We start from the raw sequence: 23,602 nt of genomic DNA, 5'->3' as shown, positions 1-23,602 counted from the left end.
TCATTGCACTTCATAGCCGAATGCCAAACAAATTGTTGAAATTAAGCGCACGAGTCACCAACATGATCACAATGGCGTGAAAACAAGTCAAAGTTGAGTTCGGTGCTGACTGCGTGACCGAAGATTGGATGTGGGGATGCACTGCGAGAAATTAGCAGCTACTCACAGGTACTATGTGCCTGAAGCTATGATTGCTGGTATTAGTTCATGGACTAGACTTTCTGAAATAATAATGGGCATATACAAACAACACATGTACCATTCAGTAATTATATTTATTATCAGTTTTTTCGCCATGAATGCATTTTTTAGTGTAAAGTTCAAACTGGAAAAATTGTTAAGCAATGCTTTAAGCCCAAAAAGGTTTTCCATGCTCGTGCCATAGAAAGTTGTTGTCCTTATCGCGAACCCCTCATCTCGAGTTGTCATGTCAACGCTTCTGATTCCGATTTCTGGCTGCATTCCACACATGTCACGGTGCCCGAAAGTTGAGACTCGACCGCAGATTGATGCCCCCGGCACAGTGGGATACTTGGATGCTTGGGCACAGTATCCACTGGGATGGGGACGGGGATGTAGATGTGGATTGGGGATGGGGATACTTGGCTAACTGATGGCTGGTGCGGCTGGCAGCTCCTCAATGTCAGCATCAGTCGACCAATATCATCAACCAAGTCGCAGTCGTCAGCGTGATTAATTTGCCGGTCTTGTAACTTGGAACTTTGGAACTTGTAACTGCCAACTTGGCGGATCCCTCGGCAGTCTTAACCCTTTTGTTACCTTTCTGGCTGCCGCTGGCTGGCATTTATTAAATGCGGATTTAGTTAATGGGTTATTTTTGGTTGGATGTCGCTGTCTGGGCCATAAATCAGTGGCACAAAGTGCGGGTATCGGTCAGGGCTTAGTCCGTTAATATGCAATGATTAAAAGTGTCATTTGTTATGGCTTCGAAAATGGATTGAACAATGCCACACGGCTTGCCAAATGCGATGTGATTCAACATTATAATTTTGACTCCTTTTGCAACAAAGAAAAATTGTAAATTTGGAAATTTCGATGCACAACGAACTCATATAAAATACTATCGAGAACGGGAACGATCATTGAATGTGATCGCCCACCGCCTCTTTAATCCTTAGGATTGGTTCTTCAAAGTCAAGTCCCCAAATCACAAGGAACATAAGGAATATACTCATGGTCACCAAAAAGGAACTGGACGTGCGAGTAACAAATCGATCCCCAACATCTAGCATCAAAAAGAAACGGCTTTTTGGCTTTTGTCTTCTGGACCTCCTTAACTTCTTCAGTGCGAGGCCCTTGAAATATACTGTATCAGCGTCCGCTTCCTGTTGAAACTTTTCCTTGCTCTCTGATATAGGTTTTCCATTCGGAGGTGGAGCATTACTGCTTTTAGATATAGTTTTGTTATTCGAAGATGGAGCAGTACCGCTTTCGGATATGGTTTTCTCTTTGGGAGGAGGAGCAGAGATGCAATCGGATATAGTTTTTCCATTTGGAGGTGGAGCTGTAACGCCTTTAAATATAGTTTCCTTCTTCGGAGGAGGAGCAGAGATGCTATCGGATATAGTTTCCCCATTAGGAGGAGGAGCAGTGCCGCTTTTGGATATAGATTTCTCATTCAGAGGAGCAGTGGCTCCTTCGGATATGGTTTTCCCATTAGGAAGTGGAGCAGTGGCTCCTTCGGATATGGTTTTCCCATTAGGAAGTGAAGCAGTGGCTCCTTCGGATATAGTTTTCCCATTTGGAGGAGGAGCAGTGCCGCTTTCGGATATAGATTTCTCATTCAGAGGAGCAGTGGCTCCTTCCGATATGGTTTTCCCATTAGGAAGTGAAGCAGTGGCTCCTTCGGATATAGTTTTCCCATTTGGAGGAGGAGCAGTGCCGCTTTCGGATATAGATTTCTCATCCGGAGATGGAACTATAACGTTCTCTTTGATGTTATCTTTGACTGCGGAACAGATCTGAAGATCCACCTTTTTTGGGGATATGTATTTCCTTGGAATAGAATGCAATTGATTGTGGGGAATCCGTGATCTGGGCCTTCTCGATGTGGTGGCCGATTCATCCCGCGATCTGGGTATGATTTTTCTCGATCTACTTACACGAGAGCTTTTCTTCGGTACAATATCAAACTGGTCGCCATGGCCTTTGTTTTCTGTGCTATCATCTTCGACCAATGGTACACTGTTATTGCCAGTTTTTAAATCCATTATCTGAGTATAAAATTAGAAATTATAGAAAGTCTAGCTTTTGGAAAAGTTGTAGTCACTCAAAATTAGGGTTTGTTCTAAATTGTGATAGAAACCAGTATCTACGTCTTTTTCGAAGCCTACGTTCTGTTGGTGCAAAGTGCTAAAGTATTTTCTATTACTATTTGCATACCTAAGAACATACATATTTCTTATAATATATTCAGGTATAGTCAATACAGTTCATTGTAATTTTTTTAATAATTAATAATGCGAAAATGACGCAGCGAAAACGGAAACGATTTGTCGAAAGATGCGCAAACAATGCGATGCAAAATTCATTTATAAGGTTCAAATCTGCCAAAATAATATTCAAAATTAATGCGGGGACAGTTGTTGCGCCGGCTGCACCCACATGCCGATCTCTTCACACCTGTTCCACAAGGATCCTTGCCAGGGAAGGCCGTATTGTCAACATGTGGTCTCTGGTCAGGAATCCCGCTGGGCGTCGATTCTGTCGGGAATCTGCGTATATTCGGGCACAGTGTGTGCAAAACAAAACGACGCCGCTTTGTCTCCTGTTTTGTTCAAGTTGACAGGACACAAGGCAAAACACAAACAGACGCAGCACAATGCAAAACCGAACATCAGGAATGCGGAGTGGAGCATCGGAAACCAAAGTGGCAGTTTTTATGCCCACATTTTGGGTGCATAAACATTGGCAGCCACATAAGTACGTCATGTTTATGGTGCCCCATGGTGTGTGGGTTGAACAGTTGCGGTCAGGGAAGTAGGGGTCTTTCAGTCTTAAATCTCATACCACACCTTATAGGTTTTTTTTAATATTTAGATGCAGCCTTTTATGGAATACATGTTGAAAAATATATTTTACTTACGCTACTATTAGGTAGAAAAATATATCTAAGGTACGTTGTCCTAGGGTATTTCCTGAGTCTAGATACTCAACCGCTGCTGTAAACACAGCACTCCACTCCCACACACGCATGGCACATCCTTAAAGGATATTCACTTATGGCTCGTTGCTTATTAATGACTTGGCTCAGGGCCTCATTGTCTGCAGATTGCGGCTGCATTGTGTGCGCTCTTTACCGCCCCCCAGTTGGCCATCTTTGAGTCCTGTTTGAATTTAGCCGCTAAATAAGCGGAAATAACGGTCCGCTCGAGCCGTCCACTAACGGTACCCAATGGCTACTGTGCGCGCGCCGCTTTAACATGGAATCTTTATTATCCTTTGCGGTGTGGGAAACTCGGCCCAAGGATGGCCAAGTCCCCAGGGTGAAATCTCGGTGAATGAAAACAAATAGCAAGTGCGCGAAGGAGCTGGAAATTCTGGTAGCTGTGTGAAAACAATGCAGCAAGGGTGAAGGAAAAAATCATTAAATAAATGTTATATTAAAAACGCTATCCTCAAAAAAAAATACTTAAAATTACTTTGTTGCCAAATTGCCATTTCTTTCATCGCCTTCGGCCACTGATAATTCAAAAGCGATATGATAAGATCTCCATAATTATTTGGAAACCCTTTTCCGAACTTCCCCTCAAAACTTAAAATTTAATTCGTAAATATCACTTGCCACTAATTCCGGTAATCTGCATTTATTAAGAAACACTTCATCACCCCTTGGCTTATTTACGTAGGTACTTCGAACAAACACAATACTCGTATAATACGTGAAGAATATACAATTTTTGGCTTTATAGTTGCCCCTTTATCGGAGTTATCATTCACAATTTATCGGACCGCGGAGACGTTTGGTGTCATATTTGGGTGTTGACCACAGCCGCGTACATGGCAATCAACGCCAAATTATTTCTTTTGTGTGCCACCGCAGAACGCCCCACTGCGAAGAGGAGTGGATGTGGATGTGGCATCCAGTGGTGGCATGGAGTGGTGGCATCCTTCCTTCCTTTTCCGTGGGCTGCCGCAGCTGCACCCGCAATTATTTCAGGTAGCCATGAGGAATGCGGTGTGCTCTATCTATGGTGTAATTTTCGGTTTGGAAGGAAATCGAACGGGAAAGGTGCACTCAAAAAAATATATAAGCAGCTTTAATAATGCTAGAAAAAATTTAAATATTAAACAAAATATATGAAGAATGCTTAAAGATTCAAGAAATGTACGTGGAGAGCATCATAAGTCTACAAAGAGCTGAATTTAGAAATTATGTGATATTATTTAAAGCCATTTTGAGAAGTTCTTCGCAAGATTCCAACAAAGTTGACCCCCTTTTCTCTCAGTGCCCGGCCAGGACGCATATCGATGGCGACACCTTGCGCCATCATCGCTCGGGTAGATTACCACTGTAAATATTATTAAGCACGATTACAATCGCTCCGGCAGACGGAACCGTTCATTAAAATTATTATGCATATACCTGTGCACATAGAGTTCATTTTGAATATACCATACGCGCGTATCAGATTCCGTGTTTGGGCCAAGTTATCCAACCGGGTTGCGCATGCGCAATGGGTTCGCTGTGGATCCGGTGAGCTGGCTATCTGGGTATCTGTGTGTATGGGTACCTGGGTATCTGGAGATCGGCTGATGTATCCGATCTGCGGTTGACAATGGTCGACTGGGGGATGGGACATTTTACGCGTAATTGACAAGCTTTGTGGGCCCTGCTTTTATGCGGCATTTAAACCAACTAATTGCCGACCGAAATTTCCCTCGATGTGAAAAGTTCGTCGTCTTTTTGTGTCATGTTTAATTATATCCACATTTATGTAAATAGCTATAGTGTTTTTATTTTTTTTCTACCCCAGGTACACAGTTATGCGCACAATTAGATACCCGAAATTGTTGCGTGTGTTTAGGTGCGCGTGAAAACAACCAAAATGCCTTTTAGGAGCCATTCAAAGTATTCAGTTTTTGTGTTTTTTGGGAGGGGGGTTCAGGGGCCAGTGGATTCGTAAATTATTCAACAAACTGTCACGCAATATTTGGGAGGCAGGAAAAAATGTTTTGGAAATCAAAGCGAAATCGGACCACACATTTAGCCAATTGATTTGGCCGCCCCAAAAGAACGCCAGATAAGTCCACACACGCACCCGCAACAACAACAACAACAACAACTCTTTGCAACAACAAATCTCTTACCAACAATTTCAGACAATTAGCGGCGCTTTTCATGTCCATTTCGATTTACGTATCGAGGTCCCCCGTCATATTGACAATTTGAGCGCAAATTTGTTTCAACATTCAGCGACTCGTCTGCGATTGAAAGCCGATTTCTGAATGTGCCTCCACGCAAATGTATTTCCATTGTTAGCAAATCGAATCGCGGCGAGCATTTTTGACATTTAAATGACATTTGAATTGGGTTAGAAAGCCAATTGGCCGGGTCAAAAATGCTGATTTCCGAGGCAATGACTAAGTGCGATCATGTTGAAAGCCAAAATGTTGCGTTAAAGTGCGCATTTTGGTAAATGGTAGCGCTTAAAAGAAGAAACTTTGGACAATTATTTTACTATTCAATTTGAACGGAACAATAGGAAATACTATTAAAGCAAATGTTACCCGAATATTTAGCAAAACCAATATATTTTGAATACGACTTCACATTTCTTGGTAAAACTTAAAAGTTCACGCAAATCCCAATCCATTGACGCATTTGCAATGACTCAAAAATTGCCAAACGATCCGTTTTCCCCTTGCAATGCCAGAAAATAAAGAGCAAACCACAAACAAGTTGAGAGGAATCCATCGTAAAATCTTAAGTCATAAAAATTGTACGCAAATTGTTGCCATCGAGAAGGAGGAAAAACAAGAGAAAAAAGCCGGGAATCGCAGATGGTATAATGAGCATTATCAATTTCTTTTGAAATTTACTGCCAAAATGCTTAAGCATGGCGTCGATTTGCTTAAAGAAATTCCATTGGTCCGCAATTCGAATCGAACCGAAGCGAAACCAGAAGGAAAAACAGAGATCAAAGCCAAGAGGGAGCGGGCGGAAAACTGGGAGGTAATTTTCAATTTTCCACAATTACGCCGCAGTGGGAGGGGGGAAAGTGATCCGTTTTGAGGGCGGTGGATGCTGCGTGTTTGGCACAAAGTGCAGATAAAATTAATTAAAATTTAATTCAATTCAATTCACTTGCGCCGGCGCAAGAAACACAAAGAGATTTATCGCTGATAAACGCGCCCAGAATGGGAAACCTTCGGGTAAAGTGGAAGTGGCAGTGGGAGGTGGGAGGTGGGAGCTGGTGGCGCACAAGATCAATGGTTGGATTGTGGAACCAGCATCCACTAGCCACCAACGGATCAGGGTGGGTGAGGTGGTGGCCCCCAAAGCGGTTGGACTGGCGCAATGGATCACGCCGTTGATTAATTCCCCGTTGTTGCCTGGCCGGGCCATTAAAATGCCATAAAATTATTAATTAAGCAAGTGCACTAGGAAAAGCCACTTGCCAGATTTCAGATTTATGTGCCAGCTGTACCAGTGGCGATAAAGTGGCCATACTCGTCGTACATACGTTCGCATCGAATTGAATTCGACGCCAATCGAAGTTCGATTTGGATTCGGAATGCCTTGGAAATGTTGGAATTGCTAAATGAAAATCACTGAAAATCGCTGTGTGTTGCAGTAGTCGCATTTGCCGAGTGCCGCCTCAAGCATTATGGATTTTTAACGAGTTTTCAATTTATTTGCGCGCCAGTCGCGGAAAAATCTTTCGAGTGCTTTTCATACAGACACTCGAGCATCATCAAGTGGCTTTTCCTTACTCGAACTTTGGGGCATGGACCATGGCATGTTGTTTATTTCATTTCAGCAACTGTTCGAAAAGCTGTGGACTAGTCGAGAAAATGCTGTAGAATGTAAAACTTCTAGGCAAAGAATAAAGGATGTGTAATACAAAAGATATTCAAAGAGCTCTGTGCACTGCATTTATCAACTTTAATTCCACACTTCTGTGAATCTCACAACTAAATCCCATTGCTATGCATCGATTATCTTGGCTAATTAGTGGCCAAACGAGCGAGTGAAACCCCTATTAAGGTAACCGCTCCTCAATGAAATGACGCGCCAAGGAAGCCAGTCAAATTCAGATGGCCAAAAGCCCGTGGGCCACAATCGTGCTGGCAAATAAAAGCCGCCAAGGAAAATGCAGCTCAAGGAGAGGAAGCGAAGACAATGAGAAAAGACTGAAAAAAGGGGGAGTGGAAAAGCCAGCAACAATAGTCAATAAAACATGCGGCAAATCATGTTTATCGCATTGATTTATGCATTTTTAATGTGTTCGCCGTTGCTTATCGGCAATGCGCCTAAATCAACGGGGCCCCCAAAAACCGAACACACTTTCACTGCAATGCCAAAGTCGGGTCTTCACAAGCCACGGATTCACAAGCCCCCACTATAGCCCCACTATACCATATACTATACTACAGCAAAACACGCTGCTCCTCGCGTTTGGGCCACGTTAATTTTTAAATCTCACCGCCTGATTAGTTTGCTTCGCGCCAAAGAGCCAATGCCGCTGCAATTGTGCGCCATCTTGATTAGACCGCCGGTTTCGAAGCTCGGATGCAGCTGAATTGGCCAGCCAACTGCAAGCGGCACTCAGAGAAAATGGTGCACGAAAGAAATACACATAACATATAACATTTAGAGTAAATTTGATATCGAAATGGTATAAGCCTTAGACTCTCTATACCAAACAATAAATATTCAGTACTCATTACGCGTTCGATGATATAGCAAGATTTAGATTAGATAATCATTTTTTTGAGTGCCTAACTTTGGTCCAACTTTTTTGGCCAGCAGAGCAGCCGACTGGCGGACGGAGCATCATCAAAGGCCGCCGCCTTCTGCCGCTTCCTTTTGTCTTATTAATAATTCACATTAACGCTTGCGAGAGTGCGGCCAGGTTGCCGCCCGTTTTGCCAGGTTCGCATCTCCGCGGAGCAGAGATGAGCCAAGTCTGGCCGAATCCTTGGGCCAGTGTGGCCAGCCCCCAGAGGAACTTATCGGGAATGGCACATCTGGGGAGTCGCGGCTTAAGCCTTTTGGGCCGCTTGACATAAATGCCGAAAGCGCACGAAATGCGAGCCAAGTTCGAGCCAGGCTCGAATAAATGGCCAATAAATAAGGTGTGAAATAGCCAAGTGGGCTGAACTGTATCTGAATCGGTTCGCAGGGCGGGCAGCCAACCGATGAAGTGCTTTTGATATTTAACACTGGCCTAATGTTATTTATTTTAATTGGGCGGCTAAATGCAGGGAAATCAAAGGCGGGATATGAATATTATTGTAATTTAATTTTATATTTCAGATGCCATAAAGTTTGCTAAATCATATTTCATTTCATTAAAGGTTGACAGTTTTCAACGAATCAAATAGCATTCACGTTTCAAGGTGATCGTTACTCAAAGTTACTGAAATGCTGATCGTTTATTTGCCTTCTAACACTCACCATAAATTACACCCGTTCACACCCCTTTTCCGTTGATATTTCCATTTTGGTTTTCGATTCCGGTGAACGTCTGTCACATTTGCACGCCGTTTGCCTCGTTTGGTTTGTTTGCCTGTGGATTCATAATTGCAGCAGCTCGCAAGGATTAACCATGTCAGGGCAACTAATTTGCATATCCGAAAAGGGACAGCGAACGGAAGTCAATGGAGGTTAAATTATGACAGGAGGCGCATGTGTCAAAAAGTAAACAACTCGGCATTTGCATAGGCAAATTAAAATGGCTTAGTGCTTCTTTATTGGCCGCTGTGGAAAGGTAAACAATTTTGCCAAAGTATTAGCTGGATTTTCGAAGGGCATCCTTGGGACTTTGGAGTGGAGCAAGATGGTCTGCATTTCTTTTCATTTTACGGAACGTGACCCAGCCTGTTCGAGAGGCTTACGGATTGGCGTCCGCGTCCGGGTTTATGGCCACAAAAACGAATACAGATACGGATACGGGATACGCTTAATTGCCACAGCCGTGAGTGTAATCAAGGCGAAAGCCATTCGGCCACGTGTGTCCTTTTGATTAACAAAGGGTTTTCCCCGGCCTCCGCGATTTTCCCCGCCACCTGCAGTTTTCCACGCGGCTCGCTCGTAAATCTCAACAGGCAGCCACATCAGGACAAATTAATACGGGCGCAGCAGTCCATGGAGCTCCATTCATTGCGGTCATGTAGCGTCTTAGCCGCATATCCCTTAAATGATGTACCAAGGAGTGCTCGAGGGTCGGGGCTCGAATATCAGATACCTCGTAAGTGTGCAAATATATGCAATATATGCACACATATATATAATAACATTACATAAACTTCTAATGCGAAAATCTAGGCGGAAGAAGGTTCTATTTTTATTTCCCTCGCCTTTGGAATATTACTCTCTATATTCTCTATATTTCAAAAGAACTGTAGAACTGAGTATGAGAATAATCCATGCTAGATAGTTCTCACAAGCCAATCCAGATCCCATCATACCACTTCCGCCCACTTTTCGATGGGTATTAAAAGAAGCTGGATGAAGAAACAGCAGCAGTGCAAAAAAAAAGGAAATGAAAATGCCAGCAAAATTGTAGAAAAAAGGCCAAACGATGGCCATAAATGGATCAACTCGCCAACTCGCGCACCTGAGGCCACGCAGGATGCCAGGATGGCAGGATAACAGTGCAGGAGCAGGAGCAGAAGGAGCAGGACCCCTGGCAACTGGAAGGGCAATAATAGCCGGAGAGAGTGCCGCCGTTTTATGGCCCAAACATGCGTCCACATCCCCGCAAGGATACCACCACCACCACCTACGAGTACATCTCCCTTCGGTTTCAGCTGCAACAAATCAGTGCAAGGATTTTTTTACGATTAACTGCGTAATTGAGTCGTTTGGCTAAGGAAGACGCAGCCACAGGACGAATTCCGGCCAGGGTAAATTTAATTAAACTGTAATAAAGCAAATCCCGTTCCCGCCCTTTTTGTAATGAGGGCTAAATCGGGCTTAAGCAAACCGCCCACTAAGTAAGCAGAAAAAATTGACATAAAACTTGTCTTTCATGAAGTGGGTGCGGGGGCGGGGGTTAAGGTAAATAAAGCCATAGGCCAGCCATCGCTGCCACGCCCCCTCGATATGGCAAATTGAGGCAGATTTATCAAAGACAAGAACAACAGTGGGTGCCATAAAAAAGTTTACGTCTTGCCAGCAAGGAAGGTGAGTACGAAGCGGAAAGAAATTGCGGATAAGCAGCGAAAGATGTGCGGCACTGAGAAAAAAATCAAGGAAAAAGGAGGAGGGGGTGGTGGGGAAATGCAAAGCATTCGTCGAACTTCTGGTGGGTGGAATGTGGCAGGAAAATTGTTGGAAAACCTCTGTGGGTGGGGCAGGTGAAGAAGTTGCCGTGGAACCGCAAAATGGCTGCTAAACTGACAAGCGAACTTTATTATTTGTATTTTTTCCGCATTTTCCTCTTCATTTGTGCAGAGAAAAAAATATGCTCACTAATAAGCTCGTACGTTCATATATATGTGAACTTTTTCAAGGAATTGCGGAACATCAGAGAATTATTTATTCTAGATCAAATGAAAATATAAGTAATGCTTTACGAAAACTTTCCCTTGCAGTTGAGATTTTTACAAGTGTTCAATTTTTTGCATTCAGATTTCTTTTATAACATTTCCAGAGTTTCCACCTCAGTCCGCTTTCCGCATGCGAAGGGATTTGTTTCGATATCAATGTGGAACGTGGCGCTGGAAGGACGCAGCTGCTCGGGCCAAATTGCTTTGCATGCAACGCTTAAGTGGCAAGTGGGCGGTGGGTGGAAGGGATTTTTCGTGGCTAGGTGTTTTCCATAAGATTTTCCACAGTTCAATTTGCTGCAAAGGAAATGGCAATGTGTTTATGCGTAAAGATGTGTGAGAAGAGGCTAAAAGAGGAATAATCGAAGGAACTTGGAACGTTGCTAGCTAATACTTTGCCTCAGAAGAAAACAGTTCGTGGTACTTTTCCCAATATGCACATACACTTGTTATTGTTCAAGAACACTATACTAAGTATTAAGTGATGGCATACTTTATCGAATGCCTACAGTACTTCCTACTAAAAAGTCCTAGTAATTAGGTCACCTTTGAATGTAGATTTGCGTACGTTTTGCATACGTTTTATGACACCCTGCAATTAAGGTGGCTGCAGTGCAATTTGAGTCTTAATTGCTAGGGCTTTCGACACGGCCGACATGTGGCAACTTCCTTGAGTTATAGAGTTTGGCATACTGTACAGGTAAATTAGCTTTATGGATGTCTTGTGGATGGATATGGCCGAGATCGTCATATTTTGTACGCTAAGTTGGCAACACTTTGCAGTTGGAAATGCGTGTGTCGGCCTCTGTGTGTATATTTTTTAATTGCCGCAGCTTTTCAATGGAAATGCAACTAATTACAGACACGCAGCAGGCTGGCAAAATTGTTAATAATTAACAGGTTTTTCTCTCTCTCACTTGGCAGAGGAAGTTTTCTTTTTATCCCAGCACTTGGCACCGCTCGAGTGTTGAAAAATGCATTTCACATTCGCAAACGAAAACGCAAACGCAACGCCAATTGCAATTGCTATTCACAATTGCATTCACACACGACTGGCGCTGCATTGCAATGGATATTCATGAATAATTGTCGGTCCATAATGAAGAGTCAAAGTGCTGAGTTTAAGCGGAAAGAGGAGGTTCTGTTACAAACTAAATTATGTCATTATGTTGCGGCGAATGGAGTGGGCAAATGGTTTGCGAAAGAGTAACTACGATGTGTACTTTAAAATAAATAAAAATATATATAATACTTTCCTATACGGACAAATACAACGCATAAAGCAAATATACGGACAAATATTATGCAGAAGCCACACTTGTGATCTTTTGCTGGTCCATCCAAATTGATTAGCTTGCCTTTCCCAAAACCAAGCACATGATTAAGCGTCCATTTCAGTGCAATCAATAATCTGGGATCCCCTTGGACTTGGAGGTCTACTCCACATATCCACATATATCCGCTGGCACATTTACACACCTATCAAAAAGCGCTTTGTCTCCGCTGAGATCCGTGACCGAAATAAGCCGTCAAAATAGGAGAAACCACCAGATGTATAGCATATAGCATATAGCATGCTGCTGGTGGTCAGTGAGCACCAACCATACATAAATTAAAAACTAAAAAAATGAACTTAAAAAACAACGAAAAACAGAGACAGAGAAACGTTTAGTGGCGCAAATTAATTGAGCAACATTAATTTGAAACCGACCGAAAATAACTCACACGAACACCGAGCCAAAGTCAAATTAATAACCGAAAATTGTTGCGACCAACGTCGGAGTTTAGAATTTTTGGTTCACTGGGAACTCAGAACTCAGAGCTCAAAACTGAGAACTTAGCCACCGAGTCATGCAACCACATTTTTGACGCCTGCTGCAAGCGAAGCGACGCCAAAAACTTCATTTACAACTTAATTTGGCGCCATCAACGGCTGCCGGCCGACAGCCCCCCACCGCCTCCCCCTCTCCCCACTGACCGCCATAATTATGGCAAATTAAATGCAAAATGTGTTTAATCTTAAACACGACGAAACGAACCACGAACGTCGATCGCTGCGCAGGTTTTTCTTTACTACTCCTTTATTTTTTTTTAGTTTTTTTTTTGTTGCACTTTGATTGCGCTGTAAATTTGTCTGCCGCTCACCGCTAGGCAATTTTCGCAGTTTGATAGGATTTCGGGGAGTACATTAGTTTGGCCATTAACTTGGCTAGTCGGCAATGTTGGAAAATGGGAAAGGAACTCTTAGCCATAATGAATGTGATGAAGTGCAGCAGGTGCAAGTATGGCAACTCTTCTGAGTAGCAGAAAATCCTAGAAAATATCTAAGAAAATTGAAAAGATTGTGTTCAACTTATAAAGTAAAAGAAATAGGTTTTTCCAGAATAAATCAATAGAATAGGAGTTAGTTTTCGAGAGTATTACCAAGTCCTGCATGGCACATAGTACTTGGCGAAGTGCTCGAGAATCCCATGGTCGTTCCGTGGTCGCAGTGGCTGTCGTCGGTAATTATAGCGGACTGCACACTAATCAGCGTAATGTGCGAGCCATAACTATAGGTGCAAGTCAACGCACAAGCGGGCCAGAGGGGGCGGACGTGAAAAGCACTCGACTTTGATTACACGCGAATGGCCAAGTCGGCTGACTTATTGAAAAGCGGCAAAAAAGGCTGAGGAAAAGCTAAGGATGCGAAAATCGCTGGCGGCGTTAACTGAAAACTCGAAATCGAGGCTGTGTCAAAACAATAAAATACCCAACTAATTAAGGCCGAGATGAGGCCACAGCTGCCATGACAGCAGAGGATCCTACATACATATATAGATGGGTATTCACATTCACATGCCCATTCACCCTGCTCCCATTCTCCCAATCTCGCATTCTCAGGGGATAATTTATGGGCAACTTCACAGGCCAAGCGAGAACATAAACAGCCATTCGGAGATCTCTAAAATCTGTCACTCCCCGTTCGCCAACGAAATGAGGATCGTTGTCCTTGTGGTGTGGTTTGGGCAACAATTGCAGTTGGGCAGGACGAAAACAATTGCAGGGGTTTGTTTTGGGCCATTTTATTGCGTTTGCTCATTAGTGCAAATAGAAGATCGTTTCTTTGCGAGCCCCTGAAAATTCACGTGAAACTTGTTTGCTCCTTTTTGTTTAGCTATTTACACAGCTTGCCAAAAGAGATGGTCTCGTAAAACTGCCGAAAGGTGTTAAACTGGCAAAAAGTCACTCGATCGATAGGAGGCTGTGCTGCTTTTCGGGTTCGTTGAAAAGCTGAAAATCTCCCATTGTGCCACATTGTGGCACATTGTGGTTTTCGGGCTCGGTACTTGAGCAAACAAAGTGTCCCGAGCCCCGAAGAACAGCGTGCCACATTCATTTATTACACGGGACAATGGTCTGTTCAGCCTCATTTTTTTGGCACGATCTAGAGAATAATGTTTAGGAATAGGGAACACTATTGTAGTGGAAATCAAGTACCAAAGTGGGTGTTTTGAATGTGCGATCATAACTCAAACCATTTCAAACATTGTATAGTTTTTTATAAGTATTTATTTTGATACCCTACATATACAATTATATTCACAGGACCCCACAGATACAGTCTGCATAATTAAACCCTTAAATAGACAGGAGATTCACCTTTTAAAATGGAATAAACTTCACCTTTGCCTTTGTTTCATTCCCCTTTAGTTCGCCCACAACTTCTTGGCTAAATGATCTTTATCGCATTGTCCTGACCCGCCGTTTGTTTTGACCGCGACTCGCCAACAAATGAGCCTAATTTGTCAAAATGCCCGGTGGGCATTTCTCCGGCTTTCATTCACCCCGAATTCCAGTCTTTTCTCTTTTCAATTCGCTTCAATTCAATTCCCGATCCGAATTCCACGCCTGCGCGCATGAGCCTTTCATTTGACAGGCCTTGTGCGCGCCTCGTTATTAATAAGTCCTGAGATCCTGTCAACTTACGGCACATGTCGAAGCGGACCTGGCCAAGAACAGCAGGAAGCAGTCGGGAATACCGTACAGTGCCGGACAGTGATTAAGCGAGAATTAAATGTCAGGCGGCTCGGATCGGTAGCACCAGATGAGGGATCCAGATCTCGGCATCCCCGAGCCAAGCGTGAAAAGTGGAGAGGAGATCTTGACTAATACGCTACGCCCCGAGCAACCGGGCATCTGATCTCTGATCTCCGATCTGTGATCTCCACCAACTGTTACAGCAGAAAGCCAATCCGGAGCCAACAGCAAATAAAATATGCAAATAAGGTGGAAAAATAAAAATAAGCAAGAGCATTTTAAATGCGAGACGTCAATCAACACAGCGTCAGCTTCCAACTGCCAAACTGCCAACTGCTAACAAAGGCCGAAATTGAAATGATTAAAAAAAGATTATAAAGTTCGCCAGCATCGCAGGTAAACTGAGAGAAATTTTGGAAATATAAGTGATTAACTGAAATTCATTATTGCAATTATTAAATCTTACAAAAGTATTAAGCTATACTTTAATCAGTTTTTATAAGTTTGCATTTGGTTTTTGTATTATATTTTTAGAGATCTTAGGAGCTGCTAGTATATTTCGCTCTCTGTATGCATATGCTACACCTAAAAGTGAATATCGGTTTTACGGCTTCGTCGTTCACTCAACTCAGCTCATTAAGCAGCCATGACGAATGGAATTGAAACTGATATATGAGTGTTGTTCGACTCCAGACTGAAGACACTTACGATCGCTTTATATGGCAGCCAACGCTGCCAGCGTTCACTGTACAGTGATCACTAATCACTGTGTCAATCCGCTGGGTGGTCTCTTGCTGATTTTCAGGTGACTTGGCGTGAATTTGTTAACGTTCGCTCGAAGCTGGCAGCTGGTTTTGTGGCTAAGGCTCGAAAAACAAGATCGAAACGAGTATGAAATGCATTGCAAAATGATTGTATGTTGAAGTTAAAGTTTTACCCAGCAAGCCTGAACAAACTGCCAGATATTTATTTGCTTTGTTTTCATAGAAACAATGAACTCTGGATCACCTAAGCATTCCACTAACTCAAGCTGTTGCCCAGCATAAATATTTCTGCGCCATTTTGCAAGCAAAAAAAACTGTGCTCTAATGCGCCTAAGCTGGCACCCGAATAAAGAAATAAAGGCAAACCGAAAGCGAATGTAATCAAATCAGGTAAATTTGTCATAAAATACCACACAACAACAGGGTATCAACGAAAGAAAAGATGAAGGAAAAACTAATTTTGAAATGGATTTCGTACGCAGTTTTGAGCACAAATGGTCCCTGGACTTTGGGCTCTCCGCCTTGGACTTGGACTTTTGCTTGGGTGTCTTGCAAATTATGCGAAACCATTTCGAAATTGAACGCATGACAGGCGGCTCCCCTGTTCCCCCAGCCCCGTTTTCACCCATATATGTGTATATGTATACTATCCCCAGCATTACGACATTGGTCAGCAGAAAAGTTGCAAGTCAGGCGAATGGGCAGTGTCCTTACTGCTCTAATAATAAAACAGCTTGGGACAAAAGAAAAGAAAAACTAATAAAACAAAAGTTTCCCCCATTGCCCTCGTCCATTTGTTGTTTACCTTTTTATGTTAAATCACCGCAGCAATAACAAGAACAAGGATGCCCCGCCACATACAGCATCATAGCATCCTGCATATCACATATGCGACCCGTGTCTGGACCAATAAGCGGTCGCAAAAAGAAGAGTCGCCCTATACGGTGGCAATTGCCTAAGACGAACCTTCTGTAACTTGATAATGTTCTACTTTCTAGTCTGTATATTAAAGTTCAGCTTTGCATAATTTGTCTTTACTTTTTAGCTTCAGTTAATTTGTAGATATAGATATTTCTTAAGAAATCTGATGTAATCTCTTATTGAGTATTCACTATATCCCTGCACCTTTGGATGTCCCAACTTTAGTTGTTTGTGGCTTGGGTTCGTGATTTGCTAAACTTATGAAATTACTTTATGAATTTACGTGTATCCTGGCCATGTTCCCCCCTTTTGGCCTAAAGCCGCCCCCCTTTTTTTTTTTGCCCTTGTTCGGGCCATTTGGTCAATTCCTGCGGCTGTCATTGTGCTATTCCGACGCCTTATCTCTTCAGGATTTACATAACAGCAGGGAGGAGGAGGGGCAGGAGGTGCAAGGACTCCTTTTTCTTTTGCTGCTGCAAAAGTTTTACGCAAGTCCATATGTTGGATTGGACGACTTGTGTGTGTTTGTGTGTTGTTTGTGGGTGGATTGGTATGAAAAAATCCCATAAATAGGAAATCACATTAAGTTTTGAAAACTCTGCTGTCCGTTGTTTGCATATCCACAATTTCTCCGCAGATAAGCAATGGCAAAGTTTAGGTTTATTGCCGCCACGTTCCATTCAAAACTTTATTCCTTTCTTATTTTATAAATTTTTTAGTCCGTTTTTTGGCATTCACATATTGATGGTCAACCGAAGATTGGCAGTGGAAATATGCTTACTTGTGCTTCGAAAAAGGATAAGTACATAAATATCAAGAGGTGGACATTTTTCAGCAAAGAAATACTACTTTCAATTAAAGATTAAAGACTTATATTTTATATACATATGTTAGGCCAAGAAAAGCTTTTTTAGCTTGCTTAAAGTACTACAAATAGTTATTTTCTCCTCTGGAAATTCTCGTTTTCATTGGCCTGTCAAATGGATACGCTTTTTCTTGTGCCTGGCACTCGGCAACTTACGAATTGACATTCTAATATTTGAACGCAATTTACGCAGAGAAAAACTGAATGAAAACCCCCGCAACTGGGTTAATAAAAGACCAACGAAGCGTTAAGAAAAAGCAGTTAGTGGGTACTAGACTTTGATTGCATCACACAAAAAAATGGCTAAAAAAGGCCAAAGGAAAACAAAGAGTTCAATAACAAACAATTGGGAAGGAGGCTCTTAATTTGGGCAAATATTTCTGCCAGCGTGTAATATTGACTACAAATGCATGTGCAAATGTTGCCACGGCTTGAAAGGATTCCAAAGGCGCAGGATTACGAATAACAGCGGCTGTGACACGCCCCCTTCTCCGCCCCGATTTTTGTGGAGCTTTGGCAAAAAAAAAATCTGGCAAAGCAATTTAAGCCAGAAAAGGGTGTCACATGTGCCAAATGACTTTTGCGTGTGGAAATGACAATGATTTCTGCTATGTAGACAATAACGAAATGCAAACAAAGGACAAACAGCCGAATGATGGAGGATCCGAGGGAGTAGTTGGCGGCAAGGGGTGCAAGGGGCAGGACATCACGGCAGGACGAGTTCATAGAGCGACATTTGCATTTGCCTGCCATATTCGCAAATGAAATTGCGAACCGGGACAGCCAGGAACTTCAAATTAGTTTTTGGCCAAAATAGTTGGCGCTGCCAAGGAAATGATTAAGCCACCAAAGTGGAGCTCCCCTATTCCATTGGTACACTGGGAAAAATAAAACACCCTTTTATTAAGCTTTTGATATTGAGTAGTACATGAATATACATAGGTAGTAATTGTACAAACTCACTTTATTATTACTTTTGATGAGATTATGGTATAAGGTGTATAAATATACATAGTTCATCTCCAATAAGTAGAGTTTTCGCGCTGTGCGTCCATTCCCATCCTGGTTCCTGGCAGGACGCGTCACATGTTGGCTCATAAAGCTGTCACAAAATGACTTTACAACTTAATACACGGACAGGGCCAAAAGCGGAGCTTGAGGGCCGAGCTGGAGACATAGACATCAATCACATTGACTGCCGCAAATATAAACGTCAAGTCAAGTCGGGGGAGTCCTCTCCGCAAAGCTATAGCAATGGCGTGATCCTGCGCACGGAGGGAAGGACATCTGGCGTTACCCGGTCGCGTGAAGTGCCATTAGATGGCTGGGAGGACATTATTTTGACCGCCGAATGCCAAGTTATTGTTTTGGTCTAAACCGCGAAATCGCATCTGGCAGCTGTCTAAATGTCCCGCGCACTTTTTGCGACACTTGTCGCGGCCCAGAAGTTCCAAATCCCGATTCGATTAGCGGAGAAAATCGGACAGGACATCAAGGACCCAATGTCTATGGTAATGTGAGGCCATGGCAGGACGCAAATTGAGGACAGCCAAAACAGCACATCTCACTCAGAAGGAAGTGCAAAAGTAAGTAAGTATTAAAAAATACATTTATATTTATATTAAACTAAAGTTTAATTATGCTAAATGAGTGAGTATTTAGTGATTATTTTGCCTGTTTAATACGAATATTTGTTAGCCTAATTTCCCCAACAATTTTTCAATTTTCATTATCCAATTGATTTTACAAAAGGCAGCTTGCCATTTCCCAACAATAGACACACTTTTCAAATGGCTACTCTCATTGCGAATACACGTGCGTTTTTGTTTAGAATTTAGATGGCAATTAGATGGAGCAACAAAGCGGCAACCAGACGATGATAAAACGAAAAAAGCACCCGATGATTAGTTACCCTCGGAAATGATTATTATTGTATATTTCTAGACGTAATGGCCGCCCCATATCGCACATTTACACTCCTCCAATGGCACTCAACTGTAGTTGCATGTCAACTACAGATATGTAACCCTCTGAATAATCAAAGTCAGGGGCGTAGTTACTAAAGCAGTTACTAAATCCTCAAGGATGTGGTTTACTGCGTGGTTATTACACAGTAAATCCATTTAAATCTAACATAGTTATATACTTAAGTCTAGGATCTTGGATTTTGGTAGTAAAATTTCAGTTAAAAACAGTGTATATTTGCATTATCCCTAGAGTTTCGGCGCCACTGTGCAAAACTCTAACTATAAACCCGAAATTATCGAAATGGCAACCGTTTGCGCTCTAATTACACGGCCCAATCCGACAGGAAAAACAAAGGCAGCCAAATAAAATTGTCACCTGATGGCGTAGTTATTATTTCTGTCTGAGTGTGTGGGCGGTACGTTGGCATGGCCATTGTTTTTTTATTCTGTTCCCCGCACGTAATGCCAGCAAATATAATTGCCATAAAGCGCAGAATACTGGCGAGTAAAACAAGCCGCAATGGCAAATGGCTTGCGTGAATTTGTTAAAGTTTAGAGCTTCATTTTGCATTTTGGCCGCAACCCACACAGCGAAAACTAACTGAAATCCAGGAAGGCAGGCAACAAAAAGCAAATGTCGCGCACGAACTTGGCCATAGTTAATTGCTGGCTGCACCTGCTCAGCGGTGGGCGTGGCCAACGCCCCTTCCCCTCGAGTCGAGCTATTTGAAATTTTCCAGATCCCAGATGCAAGATTGCATCTTTTGTCGCATGGGGCCAAGCCCCAATGCGATCGTCGTACCCACCCAGTCCATGTAAATTACCATCGGGAGGTTGAGGTTGATTCTCGGGGTACGGGGCACCGAGATTGGGGGAGTCGGGGATTGTGGGTTCTGGCGGGGATTGCGGTATCCAGGGATACAGGGTATGCAGACTTGGGCATACATGGCATGGCTTTCATATCCGCATCGCGTGCTGCATGTCAACGCGTGTGTTCCACGTAATTGTCGCTGACTTGGTGGCCATTCGCAAGATGGCCGCGTCCTCCGCATCCACCTGCTTACCATGGGTGTGGCTCATAAAATCACAGAGGGAATTATTAACTAGGGATTTGTTTGCTTACAAACTTGGTGACAAAATTCGAACTGCAACCAAAAACATTTCCCTTTGAAGGTCGAGATTTTTACTAGAGCAAAGTGCGCTGTGGTAATGTTTAGTTACTATATTTATTTAGAATACGACAAATGCTGCCCACTGTGCAGTGACAGCAATTTGCGACGCCTGCATCCGAGAGCGTGTTTGGCGGCCATCAGGCGGAGCTTTTGCATCGCCCTGTGATTAATTGCAATAGGCGCTCGGCAATGATTGGTTCCTGGTTTCTTCTCGGTTTCCCGATTTCTGGATAGCGCGATTCCTGGGAGACAGAACGACTCGTCCGGCGATAAGATCACCCCATAGCACATCGTCCCACGCCCGGATATCTGAGAAAGAAGGGGGAAAACGCCGTGGCTCGTTGATCTTTCACACCTTGCACCGGAGTCAGCTTCCTAGCAGTCAGTCAGGTCAGGTTAGCCCCACGGATGGGAATCCCATCCATTGTTGTACCGATTTTCATTGTTTTCCACTTGGCGTTTTCCAGGGATCGGGATGCGATGTCCTTGCGATATAAATCGCATTAATCACACGATGGCACACAATGGGCGAGCAAGGTGTGATCACAGTTTTGACAGCGACAATGACAAGAGATTTTTAATTTTATTGGCCAAGCAGCGAGAACAACCTGTGTCTCCCTCCGCGCCCCTTTCTTTCAACAGAATACCTGACTAGGCGAGCTGACATTGTGTCTGCCCGATCCATTGTTTGGGTTTTTTGTCAAGATCTCTCTTTTACGATTGTGAAAGAAAGAAATCCCCTCGAAAGAAATCCAACTCCGCGTCATTCGATGGCAATTTATTAATATTTAATAAGCCTCGCGTTCTGAGCTCTTCATCGTGTGGGTGGCTGCTTCTCGATGTGGGCACATTCTTCGCATCCCATTGAAGATTGTCGCGGTGTGTGGTTCTTCCCACCTCGGAATCTTCTCGTTCTCGCTTTCTTCTTCAGCTGCCCAGGGAATACGGCAGCCAGTCGGGCGCTTCAGCTGCGTTCTTCGCTTTGATCTAACCGTTTTGTTTATGTTGCATAGGCAATTTGCAGGCTAGACACTGAAAAAATGGAGGAAAACTATATTCAAATTCTAATATTATAACTATAGATATACTTGTTACCAATTTGGCAATGTATCCTCTTCCTTCTACAATTCTTTACATTTAAATGTAAAGTATGTAAAATATACCTAAAATGGTATAGAAAGTTACTATGTTACTAATATTTTATTATGTTACTACCACAATTCTTAACATTTAAATGTGAATGAAATGTAGAAAGTATACATAAAATGGTATAGAAAGGCATACAAATGTGTCCTGAATGCAATTTTCTGTTGATTCATATAGAACGCACCCCCTGAGATTCCCCAGTGTACCAATTAACTGTCGCAACTTTATCATCGACAGCAGCAAACAGCAACTGCAAGTTGGGCTCATAAATTTTGACAGCAAACGGAACGCGTGTTAATAATAATTTCAATTGCTGCGCTAGCATTTGATGTTCTCCGCCGTTCGGGGGATGCCGCAGATTCCGATTCATCCGTCAGCCAGGATGTGGTTTACACCGAAGATCGTTAATCTCCGGGGTTCTTGGGCCTGTGGATTGGCTGGCATTGGGGTGCTCCACTAGCGCATTTGATGTGGCAATTACCATGTGGCAGGAAACAGTCGTGCGGCCAAAACAAATGAAGTATCTGCACACATTTATCTCAGCCATTTGTATCTGTATCTCAATCTGTAAGCCCATCTGCATCTGGAACTCTCGGATTCCGTGGCAACAGTGGGCGTGCATCATTGCCAATTTTACCATATTATCAACGCATCTGTGAGCCGACAAAGTGTTTTCAACGCTTTCGGTAGTTGCTGCTTTGGGAATGTTGCCTTTGCAAGTTGCAAGTTGCTAGTTGCAAGTTGCTGCTGGCTGGCTGCTGCAGCTGGTAGGCGTTGCCGGAGTTGCGAGCCCGCTTCGATCCCGATTCGATTAATTTTCGCATTAAGCCCGGCACAACTCCGCCCTGCAGATGGCCAAAAGGATTCGCTTTGCCTACACTGGAGAAAACTAAGGTATTCAAATTGAGTAAAATGAACATGCCACAAACAGCTAGGAAAATTCATCACCTACTAACACTAGATAATATATGTCATCATTTCTGTTGCAATTTAATAAAAGTTTTTGCTCACTCTAAAGTTTATGATCTACTTGGCCAATTAGTGAGTAGATTTTTTGTTTGGAGTGCACGATTTTTTGCAGTTGTGGGCGCGGTAATGAAATCAAATTAGGCAGAGATCTCGTTGCTGGCGGCGTAATTGATTTGCTCCGCTCGTCTGCGACTCCCTCGCTCTTCGGCTCTCCTGCTCTCTTACTCTTTGGTCTCTTGCTGATCCCAAGGATAATTGCCGGTGTCCTTGGCGTTTGGACGTGGTCGCACCTGCCTTCGGGTGACACGCTCCGCTCGCACTTCGCCCACTCAGCCGGGCGGATCTGCTCTCAAGGATGGCCGTAATGGCCATAAAACACAATTGTTCGCAATTATTAATTCTCTGTTTGCCTTGGCGCAAAAGGATTAAGGTTGTGCAGGAGGGCGACTTCAAAAAAAAAAGAAGAGCAAAACAAAACCATTCGCTACGCAATTCGTATGCAACAATAGCGGCAGGCTGAAAAACAAAAGGGGCTACAAGAAGAAAAAAATAGATTCGAACACACATGTTGTTTCGATTTCGGGTGGCAATAAAATTGATATATCCTTTGGCACAATATGGCCGCCATGTGCATTTAGATGGCCATATCCTGGCGGCTTAGTTTCCGCCTTTTTCCCAATTTCCGAATTTCCCACCGCCGCCCGCTTATTGGCCATTTAGTGCACGTAGGCAAAAGGAGCAAACGCAAGGAAAATAGTGAAATTTCCAAAATAAAAACTAATAGCCATTGGGAAAACCGTGCTCCATTCTGCGGCTTTTCCGCATGCGACTTTCCCGTAATCTCGTCAAAGCGTAAACAAAATAGGAATACATGGGTTATTCGAATTTCGAAATCTGTTCCATTCAATGAGAATCGCAATGGCTTCTAGAGCAAATATATCTCCTGATTGGCTTTTCCGCGCAGTTCCAACATTTTTGCTACGGCTTCCGATTTCTTTTCCGAGGATAAGTCATTGCTTTTGGCAATGCCGTTCATAA

At 43.1% G+C, this 23,602-nt stretch overlaps 1 protein-coding gene and 2 long non-coding RNA genes across 4 annotated transcripts; 2 read left to right on the top strand and 1 right to left on the bottom strand.

Annotated features, from left to right (window-relative positions):
• Positions 1-256: 256 nt before the first annotated feature.
• Positions 257-2,334, bottom strand: LOC26534713 (flocculation protein FLO11). Of its 2 annotated transcripts, XM_015199055.2 has the most exons (2): positions 1,921-2,334; positions 257-1,797 (listed from the first exon to the last, which is right to left on the bottom strand). In XM_015199055.2, exons 1-2 carry the CDS (start codon positions 2,229-2,231, stop codon positions 1,101-1,103), a joined length of 1,008 nt encoding a protein of 335 aa, XP_015054541.1. In that variant the 5' UTR covers positions 2,232-2,334; the 3' UTR covers positions 257-1,100. The 2 variants fall into 2 exon arrangements, with proteins under 2 accessions (XP_015054541.1, XP_015054542.1); XM_015199056.2 differs by having other exon boundaries at positions 257-2,334.
• Positions 2,335-8,597: 6,263 nt separating this feature from the next.
• LOC26535949 lies at positions 8,598-10,210 on the top strand. Its single transcript, XR_001454372.3, has 3 exons — positions 8,598-9,164; positions 9,262-9,437; positions 9,515-10,210. It is a non-coding gene; the product is annotated as an uncharacterized LOC26535949 (long non-coding RNA).
• A 5,500-nt stretch (positions 10,211-15,710) lies between these two features.
• Positions 15,711-16,317, top strand: LOC120320613. Its single transcript, XR_005560146.1, has 2 exons — positions 15,711-15,914; positions 16,007-16,317. It is a non-coding gene; the product is annotated as an uncharacterized LOC120320613 (long non-coding RNA).
• The last annotated feature ends 7,285 nt before the right edge of the window (positions 16,318-23,602 follow it).

The sequence above is a fragment of the Drosophila yakuba genome, chromosome 2L (assembly GCF_016746365.2).
Source record: "Drosophila yakuba strain Tai18E2 chromosome 2L, Prin_Dyak_Tai18E2_2.1, whole genome shotgun sequence".
NCBI classification, from domain to species: domain Eukaryota; kingdom Metazoa; phylum Arthropoda; class Insecta; order Diptera; family Drosophilidae; genus Drosophila; species Drosophila yakuba.
Note: the sequence above shows the minus strand (reverse complement) of the source record. Positions and strands in the feature narration are given on the sequence as shown.

Excerpts from the sequence above, each read along its gene's own strand:
- LOC26534713 (XM_015199056.2), bottom strand. The coding sequence starts at position 2,231 with ATGGATTTAAAAACTGGCAATAACAGTGTACCATTGGTCGAAGATGAT.